This window comes from Triturus cristatus, chromosome 3_2 (genome assembly GCF_964204655.1).
Source record: "Triturus cristatus chromosome 3_2, aTriCri1.1, whole genome shotgun sequence".
In the NCBI taxonomy this organism is placed as follows: domain Eukaryota; kingdom Metazoa; phylum Chordata; class Amphibia; order Caudata; family Salamandridae; genus Triturus; species Triturus cristatus.
Genome location: NC_140584.1, coordinates 1,165,031,014 through 1,165,054,309, shown reverse-complemented (window position 1 = coordinate 1,165,054,309; position 23,296 = coordinate 1,165,031,014). Strand labels below are relative to the sequence as shown.

At 46.8% G+C, this 23,296-nt stretch overlaps 1 protein-coding gene across 2 annotated transcripts in view; it reads right to left on the bottom strand.

Moving 5' to 3' along the window:
* Positions 1-23,296, bottom strand: part of LOC146859348 (putative thioesterase PNKD) — a 234,905-nt gene that overhangs the window by 116,871 nt on the left and 94,738 nt on the right. For both annotated transcript variants that reach the window (XM_085650025.1, XM_085650026.1), the window contains exons 2-3: positions 9,061-9,176; positions 6,889-7,001 (exon numbers count right to left, since the gene is read on the bottom strand). In XM_085650025.1, the coding sequence (XP_085506151.1) occupies positions 6,889-7,001; positions 9,061-9,176 (229 nt within the window). The remainder of the gene's footprint in view (positions 1-6,888; positions 7,002-9,060; positions 9,177-23,296) is intronic.

Genomic DNA, 23,296 nt, shown 5'->3' with positions numbered 1-23,296 from the left:
GTGCAGGGTTTGCTTTGCTCTTCGTCATGAACCAAAACAAACTTTGCTAATGCAGCCCTACCTTTCAGCTCCCAAAACCATCAGTCAAGGTGTTCCTTCGGGTCCACACTTGTCCCCTCCTTTTTAAATATGTTGATGCATCCTATGGCGCAGCTGCTGCATCAGTCTTTTGAGGGGCCTTAAAAAAATCCGGGTCAGTGGCAAGAGCAAAGGAGCCTTCATTGGGTTCCGTTGCATTGCGGAACCCTCTTTAAGGCCATTACCACAGTATACAAAGCAGACCGTGCGCACGCGCCTGGTTTCATGGCCTAGAAGATTCTCTGGCATCGATCCACCAGAAAATTGAGATTTGATCAGTTTATCTACTTCAAATTCCCAAAACATGGACCAGCTGTTATGGAGATAAAGTATTTTCAGAGCCGCAGGAAAAGTCTTGAAGTCACTACCCTTTTCTCTTCGACACCAACCCTCCCTTACCAGTTTTAGAAAGTCTTTGAAACCCGCTTTTCAATCAGTAACTGACCCTGCCAATAAACTTATTTTTAGCGCCAAGAAACCAATTTCGGAGAACCATGCCCTCTTTTAAATATAAAAAAAATCCAAAATGAACTCTGCAGACAACACTAGTTTTATTGTCAAGGACAAGTGCCACATTATGAATTTAGGAGGGGTGGGGCAGGCCATTCTGTCACTCCTTTGTCTGGGAGAGACCACACAAAATACCTACCGTTGTATCTTTTGACGTAGAGGGAACCCTCATTTCTACCCTAACAATATCTAAAAATGCAAAGTTTTTTTTCTGGTAAGAAAAAAACATTTCCGCTTAGTTTGTATGGAATAAGATGCCATTATAGACATACTGCAAGCAGGGAGGCATGGCTGTTTATTGCCTGCACGTGAGTCCATGCGACAGACTTGAAATACAAAAAATAAAGAATAAAAAACAGAAACAAATAATTATTTTCGGTCAAACCTCGTTTCTTGGGAGAGCGGGGTGATTAAAGTTTGTTTTTTTCCCCTTCTAACCCCCGCCTCCCTCTTTAGGTGTCGCCTATAGCGCGCATGCGCAGTCTGCAAAAGCTTTTGTTCTAAACTCACCCACGTATCGGATATGCAGTATTTTTTACTTAACAGAGTGATCGCTGCGACCGGCGAGTGCAAGGAGCAGGGTACAGCGTGCCCGCCACACACGGGGTAAAGGCGCACAATAAATATTCACGTACAGGAGAGCGAGCTGTAGGTGGACTCTGCACGTCAAACACGTGACAGTGTTTGCGGGGGAGTTGGCCTGGTGATAATATAACAGGTTGCCACGAGCTACTGGCGAGGCCCCTCCTGAACACTGGTGGGGCTAGGTCGTTCTGGGACTTGTAGTCAAATTAGGTTTTCTGGCCTGCTTATGTTTACGCAGGACTGGTCACGCGTCTCCAGGCTAGTGCGGTATTGGGCATGCAGCAATATGTAAATGCGAATTTACAACGAAAAGTGAAACACGTTTCTACCTCAAAGTGCCCACGGCAGGGACCACTGTCCCGCCTGGCACCTGGGTGGCAGAGCCACTCTGGAAAGAGCCAGGTCCTTCCTTCCAGATCCGTGTTGGGTGGTCCCAGGAGTGTCTGCGGGCTACCGTCTTCACTCACTCACTGCTTTCCTACCTCGCCAGGCAGGTATCCTCCTCGCTGTAAATATCAAACCACCCGCCCTTGGCCAAAAGCACCCCAAAGCACACTCATCCTTCTGGGGAAGGGGGTTAAGACTGCTATAGCAAACACCGCTCTATAAATTGCCGAGGACGCTGAACCTGCTTGTAAATATACCATAATTGCACGCGTCAGACAAGGGTCTTGTTACCCATGACTGCTGCTCAAGCCCAGACCGCCCTAGAGTAATTCAGTTCGACCCGCTGTGCACTGCAAACTGCCCTATTATAAGCTCTTTCAGGCACTAAAAGGTTGAAAAGCAAAAAACATGGAATGCCATCAAGAGACAATGGAGGGACGCAGGGCCTGCCCCATGTACACATTTTACTTAAAACATCTTTCACACTTTGAGCAACGCCCTTTGGTATGAAATGATGGTATGAAATAAGGAAGGCGGGTTTTTTTTGGGAGGGGGGGATGGTCCAAACACCTCTTACACTGAGAAGCTTAGATGATTGTAGCCAGTCACGGCCCCACTTGACTGATACCCACGGCCTAATTTGAGCCGGTGGTTGCCGGTGGTGGCCACCAACACTTATTTTTCCTCTTTGGACATTAACCGAGAACACAGAGAAAAAACACGCAAATTAGAAAGACAAAGGAAGAGAAAAACACATCAGCAGAGCTGCGTCTGACAGCATCAATTCACTGAATTTCAATGTATAGGAAGTGCTCAATTTAACCAATGCTTGTTTGCTGCTTGTTCCCATGGAGGATGCATCTCTTGCCACAGCGGCCCTGCCATCTGCAAGTGCTGGGTCCAGCTTTACGAGTGGCAGAGAACATGAAGAGTGTTCTCGGATTGGTCCCAGATATCATCCTTGGAGGCCAGAACATAACTTCCCCAGCTATCAAGTTCACACCACAGGTGCTATTCCTACAGACTGAGAGGGAAGCCGCCCTCTGCAGCAGACCCTTCGGTTGATTTACTTTCTACCGGAGGATCAATGGAAATGTGTGATTGATGTCAAAGAGGTCATAAGGGAAGACAACAGTGCAGTGGCTCTTCATCTGTGGTCGGGGGCACCCCGGAGTCCACAAAGCCTACTAAGGGGGTCAGAGACGGCTTACAAAATTAAATGATATTAACAGATTAATAAAGTGTATATAAGTAAAAAAGCAAAATTTAAAATGTCTAAACATTCTGTAAATGTGAAGGCATTTGAAACTGAGGGCTAAAAATGAAGCTAGTATCCTCAGACTGATTGGTGGGAACAGCGCACGTGCAAGCAGAACACAGCATAGACAAGGAGCGGCCTCAATTTAATGTAGAAATGCTTCAACCTTCCTAGTAAAATAAAAAAATTAATTTCTTTTAATATATTTGTTTGTGACTAAATAAATATTTGATAAAAGTGTATCTGTTTGATGAAAACTTGTTTTCTGTACACTTTCTGCATTGTTTCTCCATTCAGATCCTCAGAAATGCTTGGGCCAGTTCTGGGTTCCTGGCTGCTAGTAATGACCCCAGAGGGGGTCACCATATTCTAACAAGCATTGGCATAGCCAATAGGTCCCCTCTTTTGGACCTTATAAGTGTTTAACCATGCAACAATTAATGTTGTTGCACCAAGGATATTGTGCTACATAACTAAATACTTATAAGGTCCCAAAAGCGAGACCTATTGGCTATGCCAATGCTTGTTAACAATGTTTGGCAAGAGCTCTGGCAGGCAAAATGCTATTTTGCCTGCAGCACTGAAAATACTGCCGCCTGCTTCCTATGATGTAATCACGAGTAAAAGTAAGTGGTGTCACGCCAAATACATCTATAATTTTGGGGCCTAACATGATATTTCTTAGCAAGGGGGGGGGGGGGGGCAGAGTGGGGGTCAGTGCAGATTTGCTTCGTGGGGAGTCACAAAGACATATTTTTGGCAAAAGTATATGTCTGCTAAAACAAAAAAGCAAAATGTGAACCTACATAAAAGTTGCATATGAAATAGCAACATGTTAGACATTACCGGTGTGCGAAACATGAATCAATGTAATGGTATTTCAGATACTGCGTGTAATTCATTGTTTACATTTTCTGATTTTAAATGAGAAACCGTATATGTACATCAGCACCATTTTGGTCTAGCAATGCTAAGTCAAACGCATTCGCCACTCACCTCGCCGAGGAAAGCTAGAGGAATGTGATACTTCAGCTGATGGTGAAATCAGCAGCCTTGTCTTCATTCAGACTAAAAATACCATATCTGAGACCGCATGTGGCCACATCCCAGAGGCGGGCGGGCAGTGTCCGTCTTCACGCTTAATTAATCGTCTTTAAGGGAAGTAACTTGTACACTTGTTTCCAGCGTTGAGTGACATGCCCCGAGGCACTGCACCGAGGCCTTCCTTGCAGGCCTGTGGGGAGTTATTTTCATTCCTGACTTGCAGGGTGTCGGGAAACAGCGGGTGGGGCGATGTGAGGACTGCCGATAAGAGCAGAACTCCCATCACTTAAAAATGAGTAACGTAAATTGCAGGCCTTTAGTTCCTTAAATGTGGGTCTTTAGTATGTTAAAGACAGCAAACCTTTTCACCCTGGAAATATACGAGGTGCTTTGTTAAACAAGAATAAACCCGCGAGCGGTGCGTGCCACGAGAGCGAGCACCAGGTAATCTGTTTTCAATTATCGCACCCGCGTCTGGGCATGATAATTTAAAACAGATGGTGCCTGTGCGCATAACCGCAAGCATTAGGCCGTGGGCAGTTACATTGACTGGGAAAGGCGGGCCATGCGCCCGCCTTTACCCACTTGCATGCTGTCTTTTAAGGAAGACGCACGCAAAGGCCAATGAAATGTCAGGACTTTGAGCACAAGCTTGCTCTCTCGTGCGCGAACTGCTGGTCAGCTCCAAGAGGCCGTATCCTTAGAGCAGCGCATGCGCGCTGCGCTAAGGCTCGACCTAAAAATGATTCAGCGTGGGTCACCAGCTTCCAGTAATGATTAAGTGGGTGTCCACAGAAGTCAAAAAAATTAAGAACCATTGCAACGGAGTATCCAGGGCAGTGAAATGACAGTGATTCATGTGAGATCGAAGGCCTTGTGAAACTGAGTCAACTAACAAAAAATTATGCTGCAAAGAGCTAGTTACATTTTTTGGGGATGTTTTTTCTTTTATATATCGATTTTTTACAATGGATTAACAAATCAATATCACAAATATATAATTATTTTATGACAAATTGATTGTATTTCTTTAAAAAATTGGAGCAGTGAAGATATTCATCCAGAAGGTCTACGCTTTAAAGGTTTGCACCAAGGTGTTAATTTGTAATCTAATTAACCAAATTAGAACCAGAAATACATTTAGTTATATGCTGACCTTACAGCGTCAGTTTGATCCTTAATATGTTTTTTAACAAAGTACAGGATATACTAATATATAGGATTTAAGTCAGACAGAGACCACCAACAAATAGGGTGTAAGCTTGAGAAAGAAGAGTGACTTCCCAGTGTACGTAACTGCATTCGTTTCGCTACGTGGCTACCACTCCAGGAGGCACAGTCAGTAAATCAACACTGCTAAACCCTAGGGGTTAATGAACAAAAACTAATTATTATGCCCCGCCTTGGACAGTCTAAAGTCTTAACGGTCACCAGAGAAGAGGTTGTCATAGCTTTAAACCATGCAGCAGTTCAGATGTCGTATATTACAGTAAAGTAGCTTTTCTTATATAGAAAGACTCACTTTATATTAAGATTGACTTTATCCTGGAAGATGCACAGACCAGCCTCTGACCAAACAGAGGAACTGAAACTGCCACGACAGCCGAGGTAGACAAGCTTCGCATGGCTACGGACCAAAACAACCCCAGTGCCTTGGTACTTGTAGACGGGTCAGCGCCTTCGATACCGTCAACAACATTCCAATTACAGATTCAATTTTTGCTGTGAGCCAGGATCCTCAACTGGCTTGTCTCTTTTCTGGCAGTTCGGTGTCATGGAATAACTACTGGTCCCTACTCATACCCTACTCAATCATTTTGTTGTGCAATCTACTGGGTGTAGACCTTCCCAGAGAAGAAGCAGAGATGCTGCCAATCAATAAGATGTAGGTAAGACAGGTCACATAAGGACTGAAGAAAAACACGTGGAACACAAAAAAGATCTGACAAAAGACACACCCAACTACCAAAAGAAGACACGTACACAGTTCAAATACATACTGAAGACTTACTAACATACCAGAGTACTGACGCAAGATATGGGTACCTCAGGCCAGTCAACTGAAGGACCACTCACCCCTTGCTGTCCAAACTCCAGACCTGCACACAGATGAAACACAAGTTGAAGACTCAGCCACGAACCATCAAATAAAGGAAGGCCAAACCACAGATCAAACTTCAAAGAAGGCTTGCCCACAATTCAAACTACTGAAGGAAGACGCAATTACAGACCAAACTACTGAAGGAAATTGCATCCACCTAAAACTTTCAGGAAGGAAGATGTAGCCACAGGCCAAACAAGCATTGGCAGTTACAATCTGTCTGCCTTTTAAGGAATGTTGAACGATAATGTGAAGCATTGCACAATAAATAGCATGGGAATGGACACATCTGTGGAAGAACCGTACAATAATATTGGCATAGGTTATAGGTCAGGTGACAGTTTCACGGTCAAGCCACACCTAAAATCCATGTAGGCTAATTACTTCCCTCCTTTCATCTGTGCTGCTGCCAGAGGAAAACAACATACATTATCTAAGACACTTTAACAGCATTATAATGTCAGGTGGGTGCCTCTGAAAGTTCAAGCTCAGGCAGCTGGATAAACAAAATGATCACAGCCATGTGGAGGGCAAGCACTGTTTTGAGGAATCACACACCGTCTGCCCAATCAAAACATGTACTCTTGGATCCAGACAAAGTCCCTCTCCTGGTGATTCTCACATAATTGTTTGGCAATAACTGTACAGTCAAACACGACCATAAAAACGGACTAAAAGGTAGGTAAGCCCACGTACCAAAAAAATACTGAAGGAAGACCCCACCCTAAAGCAAAATTGTGAGTGGATACTTATCCTCAGACCAAAGAACTGAGGAAAGGCTCTCCCATTATACTGAACTACTGAAGGAATACATGCTCACAGATGAGAAAAAAAGGAAAGTGGAACCCCAACAAAACCTCTTAAGGACGACCAACCACAGAAACACTGAAGGGAAACCAGCAGGCAGACCACAAGAAGCCCTTACCTGCACTGCCACCGGGTCGGAGGGGTCCACAGCGACAGCCAGGCTGGAATCTGTGTCGATGACCAGGTAACTGTAGTTGTCGGACAGCACAGGAATGGGTACCACTTTCACCCCTTCAACAACAAGCGAAAGAGAAAATGGCAACAGTCAACATCCAACCCAAAGCACTCAATAAAAAGCTTGTCCTATGGGTGTTAATTTTTACTGCTGGTCAGCAATGCTAAACTGGCATTAGTGCAAATTGAAACCCCTAGCCCCTCCCCCCCCCCCCACCCCCCTTCATGCCTAAATGAGAGCAGATATAAATGACGAATAAAGCATAGAATAAAGTGCTCTGTAGCATAGATTAGAAGGATATTGAAAGTCAGCAAGGACGTCTGTAACCATATAGACGTTTTTATACATACAGACTAAACGTTCATATGTGTTCTTTTTTTTCTGCCGCTGCGGTGTTTTCTAGTCCGGAAGAGGTTCAAGTGCGGTCATTCTGTTTTTGCTGCAGCAACAAATGATGGACGGAATGCTGAATGAATCAAACTTTCAACCCCAGTCAAGAGATCTGGGTTAAATCCATCATTCTTTTGGTCACTAAACCACCCCAGTTCAGACATGGCCATATTCAAATCCATCTTGCCCCTGTGCCTTATGGGAACAGTTCAGCCCGAACTGCCAAGCCGGATTCTCCCTGGACCAGAAACAAGCATCCGGGGACCAGTTTTGGGGTAACACGCCTCAACAGCCAGGCTAGCTTGAACCCAGTGGCACAGCGAGCAAGGGACTCACATCTGGGCATACCCATCCCACTCAGTGTGCGAGGTGCTGCGGCAGCAAATGATGGACAGAACGCTGAATGAATCAAACCTTCACCCCCTGTCTTTGTCGTACTGGTTCCTCAGTCTATGAAAGCCATCTGCTTGGACATGTTATTCACAAGACCTGGACATGGGGAAGGCGATTGTCCCAAGTGGCTGAGGCTACGGAGTAACCAGGCTGTCACCTAGTTCTCTATAGCTTTGCTCTCTAGTTCTGGTCAGGGACATAGGGTCAATATAACTGAGGGTAACGTTTAACTATTGCCCCCCTGTGCTTTACAATTATAACAGAGACGTATATTTCACACTGCTGGCCAGGTCTAGCTGGAGGGAAAACTTTGTGAGGAGCACATCCTCTTCAAATCCCAAAGGGCTCAGGTGGGCCCACGTCTTAGAGGATGGAACTTGTCACAGTTCCTGTACTCAGGAAGTACCTAACAGAGCAAAGGGCAGGGGTGGTGTGCAGAAACTGTTAAGATTTAGAATATGTGAAAAAATAACTGAATTGACCACAGAGTGTGACCGGCTACCATGACTAGAAGGTGTTTGCCCCCGTACGCCCTAATATCCGACTGAAAGTACCACTATCTCTCCACTATGGATAAAGATAATATAATGTGATGTAGGAAACATATGAACAGTGTAACAAAATGGCTGAGAAGAGGTCTTGAGACAACTACGTCAAGCAGCATAAAAGAAAGAAAAAAAAACAATGCGCGAATCATAACATTTACAACAAAATCAGAGGTCTAACGCAGGTCCCTACAGCGCAGATGGCCCCCAACCCTTTAAGAGGTCCTCAACCCATCATGGAGCCCCCTATTCAGTCCTAGCTCAACAAACATCTGTGAGACATGGTACACTCAGAGGCGACCTCTTCATATTTTGCAGGGGGACGGCAGTGCTTAATTTGAGCCAGTGGTTGCTACCGGAGGCCACTGGCACTCATTTTTGGGAACCGGAACTTATTTCTCTGCATCAAACATTTACCACGAGGAAGAGAGAAAGATAATGAAAACAGAAAGACGGAGGGAGAGAAAGACTAAAAAACCGTCACAAAGGGAAAAAGCAGGAACCTGCAAGAGTGAGATGAAGGGGCGGGGACTGTCATGGGGTGGATTCAAGAGGCACGAGGTGAAATCAAGACTACGCAGCCTTGACACCGAGGCATCAACATTGACTTACACCAGCCGCGGCTTCTGAGCAGTGCTTTGGGTACCGGGGCTCATTCTTTTACAAACCAAGCTCTGGGGTCCCCATCAATTTGCACTATGTCCCTGGAAAAAAAATATTATATGGCACATGGCATTTTAGGACACCGCCCCACTCAGTTAGTAGTTGAAAGCAGGCTGGCTCTTACCACTGAACACCATTGGGTGCGCTACGGAGTGCCCATGAGGGTATCTTTGGCGGGCTCTCCTCATTTGACGCCGGTGGAACAGGTACCCCAGCTGTGTCCGACTGTAGAGGTTGTACCTGGGGAGACAAGAAAGGGACAGGATGAGTGACGGCCGACAGGTTTTTACATATATTTATCAGCAAAATGGACATTTCCGCATGAAATGCTTTATAAAAGAACACTGTCAAAACGCATATCATATAAAGTATTTTAAGGTACATATACATATATAAAATAGGGAATCAATGGATGGTATATCGTGAAGGAACAATGCCGGTCAGCCTTAGGGTGCTCTAACTTTTTGCCTTACTTCTGTTTTTGTTGAATTCGTTTTTGATGGCATTAGAACTCTTTGCACTTTACCACTGCTAACCAGTGCTAAAGTGCTAGCGCTCTCACCTTTAAACATGTTGAAATTGGCATAAATCCAATTGGCACATTTAATTTACTTGTAAGTTCCTGGTAATATGGTAACTCCTCATTTTATAGTTCCCCTTTCCAGTCTTTGCTTTTCCTCTTTTTATTTTACTTTTGCACCGCTCCGGGAAGGGCTAACGGGCTGCTTACATGTCGCTAATTACATAAGCAGTACGCTGCATAACACATGGTGACTTCCTCTAAATCGTGCAACCAGTATGGCATGCTCTTAACCATAGTGTATAATTGTTTTACAATTCCAAGATGGCCAACATATTAGCTTCAAACAGGGTGGCCAAGCTAGAACTTTAAAACTACAACATACTATGCACACCACCACTGCAAGATGGACGCCCACTGCGATGTTTAGTTTTAGACAGCAGCATGTTTCTTATTGCCTACTTGCATTCCCTTGATCCATCCTGCATATTTTGTGGAGTTTGTGTGTGTTTTATTGTGGTTGTGTTAGAGGGTGAATGCAATGACGAGTCAGTATATGGATGCACGGGTGATAAATGCATGACAAAGTGCATGTATAATGACGGTTTGAGTGCCTAAACCCATTAGCAAGAACGTTTGGCACTGCCAATGCCGATGAATGACAGGTGAGCGATAGGCCGCAGGTCGCTATGGTCTTGTGTATGTTTCATTAGAAGCGGAAGGATCTGGCCTGCCCCGAAAGCTTCTGGGACGATACCGTGAGTGAGGAAGGCATGGACAATGGTGAGTAGGGGTGAAAGATCGCCCCCAGAAAGAGTTTGGGTGAAGGATTAAGGTAAGACATCCTTCCTCCATAGAAATGGCTTCGAGGAGTGGAGTGGGTCCATGAGCTCTGCAAGAGACAGGGTTTTGAAGAGTAATGGGACTGAAAAGGTGTGGGCTGAGATACCTTAGACGCAAAATGAATGCAGTCGGCGACACCAAGGGTGAGATGATCGCAAGGTATCAAGGGGAGGGTGGCAGCGGCATTGAACGCGGTTGAGAGTTCGTAGAATGAGAGCAGGAGACAGATGCTTATGACGGGCTGAGGCTATGAGGTCCGGGTGTTGTCTCCTTTAGGCGGGCTGCAGGGGGGGGGTGGGTCAGAGGGCCAACTGTACGCCTCAGGCCGAGACCCCTACTAAAGAGTTCGGAAAGCTTTGCCCTTTGTGGTCTTGCACACTCTCTCGCACATGCACACAGGTATACAAAGGTCTTGCACACTCTCGCACATGCACACAGGTATACAAAGGTCGTGCACACTCTCTCGCACATGCACACAGGTATACAAAGGTCTTGCACACTCTCTCGCACATGCACACAGGTATACAAAGGTCTTGCACTCTCTCGCACATGCACACAGGTATACAAAGGTCTTGCACACTCTCTCGCACATGCACACAGGTATACAAAGGTCTTGCACACACTCTCGCACATGCACACAGGTATACAAAGGTCGTGCACTCTCTCGCACATGCACACAGGTATACACACTGCCCGCGACGCAATCCTAACGCTTTCCCTCACTTTACTTCGCATCCCCCTTTCTCCCTCTGCCCCATGCTCTCGCACTCCATGTGGGCCCCTCACTCTGTGCCGGTTTGCCTCCCTCTCTCAGGCACGGCTGTGCTTGAACGCCCTCATCTCTACTCTTCCATGTGGCTCCAGCAGTTCCTGTCCTCGGAGCTCTTCTCAGGAGCCCCTGCTCGCGAGACCCTTCCCACAATCCTCTACAAAAGGCTCCGCTAGAGCGGCCAGAGACCACGCTCATTGGGTGACCTGACGGCTGTGTCTATGTTCCCGGGCTCACTGACATAGCGCTAGTGAATAGAGCGGAGGTACGCATGTCAGGTTGGCGGTGTGTAAAGAAGCGGCCAAACAGACATGCGCGCTCATCTCACAGTAACGGGCAGGTTGGCTGCCAATCATGATGCCTAGGAACAGATCACTGCTCCTCCCTGGTTAAGCTATGTACAAAACAGAACAGACACGGAACACTACTTGCACGTATGCGACAGCTCGTTCGCACATAGCAGGTCAATCAATCAATCACATAACTTGAAACGCGCACTACATACCCGTAAGGGTTTCAAGGTGCTGGGGGGGGGGGGTGCTGCTGCTACTGGTCGAAGAGCCAGGTCTTGAGTTGTCTCCTGACAGTCAGCAGGTCTTCGGTTCGTCGGAGGTAGAGGGGGAGGGTGTTCCAGGTCTTGGCGGCGCGGTGGGAGAAGGACCTGCCTCCGGAAGTGGCTCTACGGATGCGCGGGACCGTGGCCAGGGCGTGGTCAGAGGAGCGGAGTTTCCTGTTGGGTAGAAGGAGAGTCGACTGTTGAGATAGGCTGGTCCGGTCTTGTGGAGTGCTTTGTGTGCGTGGATCAGGAGTTTGAAGGGGATTCTTCTGTCGACGGGGAGCCAGTGCAGGTTCCTCAGGTGGGGGGTGATGTGGTCGCGGCGCGGGACGTCGAGGATCAGGCATGCAGAGGCATTCTGGATTCTTTGTAGTCTATTGATGAGCTTGGACGAGGCTCCGGCGTAGAGGGCATTTCCGTAGTCGAGTCTGCTGCTGACTAGGACCTGGGTGACCGTTTTCCTCGTGTTTGTCGGGATCCATCTGTAGATCTTGCGGAGCATGCCGAGATTGTGGAAATATGTGGAGGAGACTGCGTTGACTTGTTTGGTCATGGAGAGTTTCGAGTCGAGGATGACTCCCAGGTTGCGTGCGTGGTCGGTGGGGGCTGTGGGCAACCCCAGTGACGTGGGCCACCAAGAGTCGTCCCATGCGGATGGGTTGGACCCGAGGATGAGGATTTCCGTCTTGTCTGTATTCAGTTTGAGGCGGCTGTCCTCTATCCAGTCTGCAACGGCCTTCATTCCCTGTTGGAGGTTGGATTTGGCGGTGCGGGGGTCCTTGGTGAGGGAGAGGATCAGCTGAGTGTCGTCGGCATAGGAGATAATGTTGAGGTCGTGCTGTCGGGCCATGCGTGCTAGTGGAGCCATGTAGACGTTGAACAGCGTCGGGCCCCAGGCGTTCCTTGGACAAGCCGCCTCTGCTGGGCAGTCGGTAAGAAGCAGACCTCTCCGGGTCAGAGTGGGCCATCCCATGGGTGTTAAAAGGCTGATAGTAAAGTGGTGAGATCGGCTGAAACAGACCAGTGAAGATGAAGTGAATGAGGATGCACGAGAGCTTGAACTGTGGCTGGAGGGAAGAGTAACATGAAAGAGGACACTTGCTGCGGAGTGGAGGTTTTAGACATCAAAGAAGCATCGAGCAGGCTGTTGTGAGAAAGAGGACGAGGAGGGGGAATACAAGAGAATGAGGAGCTTGAGAGGAAGAGAACTGAGAAACCTGGGAAGCAGTCTTTATAGAGAAACTGAAATAAGCAAATAACCACCTCACACATCACTCTGTCTAGGCTTTTATGGGAGGCGTGCAGCTGTCTGAACATCTGGACCTGCTTCTTTCTGGCGGCAAAGAGTCTGGAAACTCTGTAGGGACTTTTCATGACACTCCCATTACCCGCACTGCAGCCACTCACGCCTCATTGACCCCAATTACACCACGGAATCGTGCTTTGGGGTTATAAGGCCACAGTTTTAATAACATGCAGGTGGGACAGTGACCTGTTCATGCACATGAATGAAAACAAAGCGATCTTATTATAGGAGTCCTACATTCTCGGTCTTACCGTAGGAAGGGAGGTTTGGCCGCTTGACAGATTTAGGCTGAACTTACTACCATGTTAACTCTATGTCAGTTGGCGCCGCGGACCGGGGTCTGTAAGTGTCATGTCCTAATAGCAGCCTGTGCTCCTTTTAACCTCCTGGGGCCATGTAATATATTGTGCCCCAGGGGCATTAAGGGCATGCACGCCCGCATTGTGTGCCCCAGTGGCACTTTGGTATTACAGCGGGAGCTGCAGATGCTTGTGTGGCCCCTTCTGTTACACAGATAGCGCCGGCGCACATGTAGCGCCATCGTTATCATGAGAGGGTGTGTCCTCATTTGCATGGCCCCATACAAATGAGGGGATCACTTTGCCTCTCCACTCACGCCTTATTATGGATGCAGGCGCAGAGGGAAACATGGCTTGGAAGGCAAACCAACCGTGTGCGGCAAGAAGGTGGTGCACTTTCAGTGTACCTCCTAAAGGCAGCCCTCTGGAGGGGAGTGGGGGTATCACAGGGAACCCCCTAACATTCCCCCTGCAGGCGGATGCAGTTTCTCACTGCACCCTACTGCAATGGGATCTCTCGCCTACCCCAGGCAGCATGCCGCCTGCACTGTGAAACACGGAACGGCTTTGAAGCCGCCGCTCCACATTTCACTTGATTGCGCTGCCCCGATGACAGCATAAGTTCGTAGATGTCCTGGGGCAAGGCATTCTTTGAAATCCGGCACACTGTGCCTGCTTTTGCTCGACACACCGTTTCAAAGGTTCACCGTTGTACAAACAGGGAAAGAGCGCCGTATACATAATATAGCCCCTGGTCTCCCGCCTGTTTTCATATATGCCAACATTTTGAAATTGGAAAAGGGAAGATTTGGATAAAAAACAAAAAAATTAGGGGACATAATTTTTTCCCTTGAGATACATTGAAGAAAAGGCAATTTTAGGAGGGAGACAGCTAAAATAAAGCAATTTTTGGCTTTAAAAAAAAAATCAATCAGGAGTCCCCTGTCTGAATCGGGTCTGTTGGTAAAATATGCTTTTTGGCCGTTCTTGCATCGTCATCAAAGGCCTCTCAGGGGTGGACGGTCATTGTTACCGCCTTGTTGTCCTGTCCTAGACAGAGGGGTCTGAAACATACGCCCTCTCTCCCGGTCAATGTCAGGGTGGGTTAGGCTCTTTCGGGGTGGCAAGTGACCCAGTGGTTTCTCAGGGTACTTTGTCACCCTGAAGCACCCCCATGAGTCTATTCGAAGGTTGTGAAGGCGCTCTCCCTGGTAGATCCGTTCGTGCCTTCCATGCCCCCCTGAGATTCCTTCTTCCCGGGCTTTCTCCATAGTGGATGCCCTTTCTTCCTCCACCCCTACTCGGTCTAAGAGCGAAGGCCCGGACTAGCTTTTTTGTCACCCTTGCATTTCCCCGGTAGGCTGGTGCATGTATGTAATTGTGGTACTTGAAGTACTTTTGTCTTTGTTTTTTACCTGTTATTATTTTGCTCATATTTTTTTCTGTATCATTAGCTCTTTATGCTCATATGAAGGTATTTTATTCATGATCAGGATTTGTTTAATTTGAAAAAATGTAATAAAGAATTGAGATACAAAACAAGCATTTGCAATGCAATAGGTCTCGCATTTGCAAAAGTTTAAGCTATTAGCATTGTAAATAACAATGCCTTTTATTTCTTTTTAAAAACCAAAACATAAATAAAAGGCATTGTCATTTACAATGGCAATAGCTCAAATCGCGTAAATGCGAGATCTATTGCATCGCACGCTCTGACACAAGGAGCACAGGTTGTAAGTCCCATTTGCCTGAATTGTGTGCTCCTGAGCAATACGCGTTTTTCCCCCTTATCTCCGTTATTTGCCTAAACTGCAAGCCCTTGGAAACCACTGGCTTTAAACACTGAATAAAAACACAAAAACGGACGATCTGTTTCTTCATCAGATTGCAGGCTCCCCGAGACCCACAAGCCACAATAGACACTTGAAGGATGAAAGGCACAAACCACATTTGGTCAGAGTGGGTCCCAATTCATGTAGATTTTCAATCGCACGGACGGTTATTTCTGTTAATCTATGCAAGCACATCAAGGGCTGCAATTTATGAGGGATAGATTTCCAACTTCTTCCTAAACGTTGGTGAATCTGTATTAAATGCACATTTTTACCTGAGCATAGGGATTGAATCAGCCGAAGTGTAACATTTAGACGCTTAATGGGGTAAGCGTTCTTCTCCTGTACAAGGCTAACATAGGGGTGAGGGTGTGGCGTAACCACTAAAACTGCTGCCTTTGGCTTTTGGAACTGAGGAGCCAGGTTCGAGTCCCGGCGCTCGTTAAACAGAATGTGATTCTGAGCAAATTACATAATCTACCCGGCCTAAATCCTTGTACAATTAACTGGTGCTTCAACTGGTGCTCATGTAAAGCGCTTCGATACCTTCAGTTCGCGTTGGCGCTTAGTAAAATGACTTTAAAAAAAAAGGAAGAACAACAGGAGTGGGAGGAGATAGGAAGCACAAGCAGAGGGAAGGGTAAAGCAGCACGAAGGAGCCCGAGGGCATGGAGAGTGTAAGCCCAAAAAAACAAGCAGGAAGTGGGATAAGGGAGGGGGTGGCAAATGGTGATCACTTTCGCGGCCGCTTTGATTATCTCACTGGCCGCGCGGCTCACTGAGAACATCAAAGCGGCCGAGAAAGTGATCAGCAGGCTGACAAATGGTGCGCGCGCCCGGCGCACATGCACTGTAGTTGGCGGCCTGAAAAGCACTAGTTTACACTTTCAAATCCCGCTTTCTATAGCTCTCGCCAGAGCAGCGCTAAAGCGCTGGCTCAGGCGAGACCTAAAAAAGACTGGCTGCCCTGATGTAAACATGCCGCTAGCGCCCCCAATCTAGTCCCTGGCTCCTGCACTGCATCGCGGGGCTAGTTTGAAAACTCTCGCCAGGCCTGGTTTTGGTTGCCAGTCTGGCCCTCACAGAGTCCTGCCAAGTACAACGCACCGCAGGTTAGACTAACACACTTAAGTGCTGGTGTCCGCATCACTGACCTGAAATGTGTTATTCACGCATAATTACTAGCGCCTACATGTGGGACGAGGCCCTGAAGGTAACTAAGGGTGTTGAGTTCTGGAAAGCATGCTTTCAATAGACACACAAGGGGATGATTTATTACGAAATACATACTCAGAAAGCACTTCTTTTGTAAGTGCACTAAATATTTCTGCAGCAGCAGCTTCTCTTATACTGTGCTTAGTACATTTTTTAAATAATGACCATATTCAAGGTGCTATCTGTTACGAGCTGGGACCTCAAAGCACTACAAATACACAAGCCCACCAACCAGAATTCATTTCGGAGACTCTGTTCTCACATAAAGACATCTGCAGTGATTGCATTAACCAACTGAGGTTTCGGAATCCAAAAGAGTGAACTTCCCACTAAGCTTACCTTGCACTATGGGTCGAGGCACTCCAGCTCTGTGGGGTTATGTAAACAGCAGCCAGAACGCTGGCTCTACTGCCTCAGGGAGCTATTATGAGCCGGGCTCAGGTCGAGTGGAGGTGGCTACTTGCTGTGGAACTCGACCAGGGCCCTAAGTTGTTTACGATGAACGTAATTGCCAGTCTTACTCCTCCAGTGACGTCTATTTGTTTCGTGTCTGCTGTCAGCATTTGAGACTCGGGAGCTGCTGCTGGGAATGAGCAGCGAGTCGCCTCTGGTGCCGGGGTAAGGTAGGGTTATGTGTGGGTGTTCAGGACGGAGCCGAATCCAGACCTCTGGAGCCCAGGATTAAGGCACTCAGACCTTCTCACAGAACGATAGTGACGTGCGTGTGACGTGTGCCGGGTGCGCTCAGTTTATGTACAGCTTCTGGGTCTTATCGGAGCCTGCAGAGACCTGTCCGAAGGGACATGGAACTTACCAAGCAGCAGACACCACCAGAAGGAACCTGGGGCTGTATTACAGAAAGTACCCCGTTGGTGCAACAGGCGTTTGCACCCTCTTTGTGTGCCCGGGGCACTTTGGTATTACAGAAGAGGCCGCAGACGCTTGTGCATTCCCTTCTTGTAATACCAATTATAGCGCTCCTGCAAATAAAGCGCTCGTGCTATCTTTAGGGGCTTTCCCTTATTTGCATGGGGGCGTGCCCCATGCAAATGAGGGAATCACTTTGCCTCGGCACCAGCGCCGTATTACAGACCCAGTTGCGGAGGTAAAGAAGCTCTCAGGGGGCGTACTCACAGAGTGCACAGTCTGTGAGTGCGCCCCTGAGAGCAGCCCTCTGGTGGGGGAAAGGGTGTCTCATGGACAGACATCCCCTTGCAGGCAGCTGCAGACATAGACTGCACTCGCCTGCGAGGGGATCTCTAATCCCCTTTAAAAGTCCCATCAGGTTGCCGCCTGCGCAGTGAAACACGGGGCAGCTGTAAAGCATCTGCTCCGTTTTTTCACCGATTGCGCTAACCTGGGGGCAGCAAGAGTTTGTGGCTACTCGGGGGGGGGGGGCAGCGCATTCATCATAATAGGGCGCAAACAATGAAAATTTGCTTGGTCTGTAATGGGGCCCCTGGTGCATGGGCAGCACCTACATTTGTTATTAGTAATACAACGCTGGCTGTGCTTGCCACACTATGCACTGCACATAACCCCCGTGGAGATTGGTGCGCTAAACACAACAACACGGAATACTGGTACATAGAGGAGGAAACCCAGCCTGAGTCCTCAGCAAATATTCCAGTGGGTTCATGCGCCTGCTGCAGAGGTGCGTGACCTACTGACCGCTGGTTTGAATCCCTGCACTATGGTTTGCTGGGATACCGAGGAAGAGAGCTCCTTAGCAGAAAGCTCAGTAGCTCTATGCGCCTGCTGCAGAGGTGCATAAACTGCTGACCTTGGGTTTGAATCCCAGCTGGGCTCATCTATGGGTGTACCTACCCGTCTAACCCTATGAAATAATGTTAATGCCTAAATATTTAAGTTACTTCAGTCTGAGTATAGTTATGCAATATAAAGGAAGACCACTAGCCCTTCCACATGCCTAGTAATATTGAATTCACAGCGGTTTAAGCAACTAACCGGTGCCCTAAGTAGGGAATTTAGTAAGTCATTCACAAAACCAATAAGCCCAGTACTACAAGTTTACGAAGCAAAGGCTTTAAGTTCTGCATTATATGGGGCGGAGCTTTGGGGTTTTGACCAGTTGGCTCTTCTATCAAGCGTTGAAAATAAATTCTTTCGGAGTATAACTGGTCTCCCCCAGAGTACTCCACTGATTCCACTTAGACACGATCTTGGCAGGAGATCCATCTCGGATATTTCAAAGCTCCGACCGGTTTTATACTGGCAGAGACTTTGGTCAACCCCTGAGCTCTCCCATTACGCCACCGGTCTTATGGACATTATAAAAACTGATGTCTTCCATAAAATTGTGTGGTTAAAGAGTTTACATGAGACGCTGAAAGGAATGGGTATGGAGATGCTATGGTATGACCCGGTGACTGCCCTGTTTCCATCAAAAAATTCTCTTAAAAAAGCATACTGTGATAGAGTAGACCTCCAGGTATTGAATAGAGCATCAGGGATGTCTGGCAACTTTCTGGAGGCCAAAATTACCCCTGCCTTAGAATCATACTGGGACCTGGTTACCAATGTTGGTGACAGGAAACTTTATCTCCAGTTTAGAGCCGGGTCTTTGCCCCTTAGATCCCTGACAGGGAGATGGGACAGGAAACTGGAGGAATCATGCCCTGCATGTGAGGCTAAATCCGAAACAACCGCTCACTTCTTTTTTGCCTGTCCGGCATTCATTACTCCAAGACGTGTTTGGCTTTCTCCCATGTGCAAGTCACTTGGTACTAGGAGCAGTGCTGTGGCATTTCAAATTTTGCGCACTAGTTCTCTAACAATTGTTTCAGTGGCCCTTGCTAAATATCTGGGTTGGGCATGGTCTTTACGGAGAAAAGTGATCAAGAACACCCTAGAAGCCCCCCAACGGAATACGGGGCATGGGCCATCTATATGCATTGAGTCTGGTTTATCAGTCTAGTGTTCCAGAAAGTGTAACTGATAATGTGTTTTTTTACTATTTTAGACTTATTCATCAGCATATTGACTTATTTAATGCTTTTCTCAACAGTTCTTTTAATGTATTTATTGGTGTTTAGTATCTTTGAGGGTGCAAAAATTGTACCCTTGTTTTTTATGTTTGTGTCTTTTATGATTCATTTTAAATCGAATAAAGACGGATGATGATGATGATGATGATTTCACACTCGCGTTTCAGAATTAAAACCTTTTCAATTCTAACTAATCGCAAAATGATTATTACTTCTTAATCGGATACATCGAAGAAGCACTGGCAACACCAATAATGCTGGCTTGTTTTAGGCATACTCACATCATACAATCATGAAACAGCAAACTCCCAGAAAAGAACTCAAATAGCGGCCACTGATTTGATGTATTCACAAGAAAATGCCACTCAAAGTGCCACACATGTGACATAGAGCGTCACTTCTAGGACAGCTGAAACCATAGAAATGTCAGAAGTGAGCAATCTGAAAACGGGGCAGCTGTGCACCCACATGCACAGCACGCATGCGAGGTGCCTGCGCTGGACTTTGGGACCCCTGCCCCCCAATCCTTCACTTAACAACTGATGGGGCTCACAGGTCGGACGCACCACCACACAACAAATCCAATCCGTAATTTATGGGTTCATGATGGAGGATGAGGCCTGGGAGATGCTCAGATGTAGAAACGTCACAGAGGGATGACGTCACTGTGCTCTAATGCAGGTCGCTAGATGATGACGCACTGGGAGGTTTAAGATGTGAGGGGAGGACTTCTACAATGCAGGGGCAGCGTGCACTATGCATCGATAGATGGTGCAAGAGATTGAACCACCTTCTCACCGTGTGCAGCCAAAATTAAACAAGCCTCAGCCGGGCTCAGAAGAAACCATCATGGTCAGTAAAATCACATACAAAATTAACCTAAAGTCTCAAAGTAAATAATAAACTCAAAGTGACAACAACGCAAGCCCCTCAGCCCTACAGTGAAAATATTTTATCAAGAAACAGCACAGCAGGACATACAATGTGTTACTGGCCAGAGTTCTGGGGGTGTTAATATCACGGACTAGCAAAGGAACACAGCCCAGTCCTCTATACAGAGGGGTCACGAGCCCGTGAGTCTGCCTTTGAATGGATTTGTTATGCTTTAAAATCGCACTGCTATAAACAATAAACGACGATGGTGTATTTTAAGCTCAAACAGATGTTTGTTGCTGGCTTTAGAAACCGCACAGGGGTTTGGCAACAGTCCTGGGCTACGTAGAGTGAAGGACAGACTTCTCGTGCACAGCTGGAATGCCCTCCCATGCTACATGCAAAACCTGCAACCAGTCCTAGGTTTCCAGTTAATTCCACTTTGCATACAGGGACTTTAGATCAAAGTTACAATGTAAAAACAGAACCTACAAGTTCCAGAATGCAACAGCTGTGGCTACGTCAGAGCCAATCAGAGGTGTCACTCTGCCAGCTCTTGGTTGCTAGGCTCATGGCATGGCCAGGCACTGACACCAGGACCGGAGGGGATTTAAGCACGTGGCACACAGGTGAGCAGCAGGACATATTCTTCAAACGCTTTGCATGCTGAGAAAATCAGGCCTCTCCCTACTATGTAAACACAAACTGCAAGTCCATGCTTGCAAAGTGCTGATGGATTAAAAAAAAAGCATTAGCAATGCAATAAGTCTCCCATTTGTGAGAGTTGAAGCTATTGGCATTGAAAATGTCAATGCCTTTTATTGATCTGTTTTGCTAACTAACACATAAATAAAAGGCATTGTAATATATTATATATATTTTTTAAAGAGTTTTGTATAGCACGAACTAGACCCGAGACATCGGGTATCAGAGCGCTTTACATGAGCACCAGTTTCGTTACAGTTTTGTTAGGCACGCATTGTTACAGTGCCAATAGCTCAAACTCTTGTAAATGCGAGACTATTCAAAGACGCGGGCGCCATTGTCCCGGCTGCTCAGAAACTGAAAGCACGCATGGCGCGCTGAATGTTGCAGGAAAGCAAGTCATGCCAGCAGTCGGAGAAAGTCATTATAGAAAACAGAGCTTACACACTAGAAAAGACGTACCATATAACAACCAAACTAAAAGGGCCATTCCTCAAGGGAGGTTACAAATGAAGACAAGGAGGTACAAAGGATGGACCAACAAGCCTGTTAACGAATCAGAAGGCAGCGTTTACGAAGGACAAGGACACAAGCCAATTACAAATATGGGTGGGGGCTTCTATTCCATACTCCAATACAGCATGCTGTAGAGCAGGGCATGCGCTGCCCAGGCTTGACCTAAAGTAGGCAGACAAAGCAGAGATGACGCTGCAGATGTGTAAGGATTTGTTAGGAAGCAGGACTACAAACACCCCTCTTTATTTAAAACTTGGTGAGTGCGGGGATAGTGATACTCCATAGTGGTTTGCCTTGTGTCCATCACAGGTAAGCAAAAATGGGCACAATCCCAACAACAAAGCGCATCGTCAGCAAGGCATGAACTCTCATGTCGTTTCGAGACACAGTGACCATCTTGGACTCCAGGGCAGGGCCGGCTCTCGGGCTGTGCAACCGGTGCAACCGCACGGCTCGCTGACTTGAGGGGCTGCCGTTTTTTCAAATATATTATGGAGTTAAAAGGACATGTATGCAGCGTTTCTTGTCTCCAGAAAATTTCCGGCACCAATAAAAATGTCAAGATAAGTCTGGTGATTAATGGACCTGCTGTAGAGAGGTGGTTTTGTCTAGTGGACGTTTTGACTCATCATAAAGTAGTGCAATGTGTTAATGTGCCCGCTGCAAAGAAAGTGTCCCATGTGATCACAGAGTGCATATAATGTAAATAGTACAGCGGGTTACTGCTTTAGTCATCCTCTTGTTACTTGCAATGTATTAGTTACAATCCTGATATAGAACAGTGAGCTATTACCGATCATCAAGGAGCTGCTTGCAGAAATGCATCTGAGAGAAAGTGATTCTGGAGACTTGAGGGGCACTGTTAAGGGGTGGTAGTGAGGGAATCTGTAGCGGCGTAGGTGGTCATTGGGGGGCGCCAAACATTGTCTCACCGGGCACTACCTGTACTAAAGCCAGCCCTGCTCCTGGGTATAACTTTCCTCACGGCCCATGGCCACTCTTACTAGGAAATCATAACTTGTAACTACAGCCAGAACACTGCTGTGCGGATCTGTGATCTCCCCTGCAAGAGCTCTTGCATTCCCTTGGAGTTGTTTTGAAGGACATTGGGAACACAGAAAATCCTTCTGAATGGCAAGTTATGTTGTGCAAACAAACTTTAAAGTATTTTGAACACTTTACTTGAACTTCCCTAAAGGCTGTAGAATTGTTTTTACACTTCAGGTTATCCAGCGACACAACCAGAAGGATTGTTGGGCCAGAATTATGTTGCACTTGCAATGTATGTATGAGAATTCACAAACGTGCATAAGAATTGCCCACTTATGAACTACAGGATATTAAGGTTTGCTAATAACTACTGTAATGGCACGACTCCAGTAGAAACTGTAACTCACCTTCAGAGAGCGCGCGTAGTGACTGAGCTTGAAGAAGTCATTCTATTCACAGAGAGAAGTGTTTATAAACATAAAAGCAAGATCCTGATCTCTTGCAGGTTTCATTTCTGGACTAACACGTTTCCCATCAAAGCGCAGAGAGTTGGTGACACAGAGATATCACCAAGGTATATCAATAGTTAAATGCAGAAGTCGCTATGTCCGGTTCCTAAAGAGATCGCTCACTGTCTTCAGACAACCCACTAGCCCTACGCCTTGCAGAACCCAGCAGAAACGACAAGTCTGAGTAATGGGTGCTGCATGCTCCCCAGCCCGGGTACTCGCCAATGACTGTGCCACACACAAAGCTTGGCACAACACATCTTTATTCTTCTGTGTGTAACCGCAAACTAAACATTCTAATCATACCTTCAATTCACTACGCTCTAATGCTTACATCACAGGTTTACTGAGTCCACCAGGAGCCACAAAGGTTCCGCCACAACATACTCACATGACCCTATAGTGGGTGTCTCTGTTTT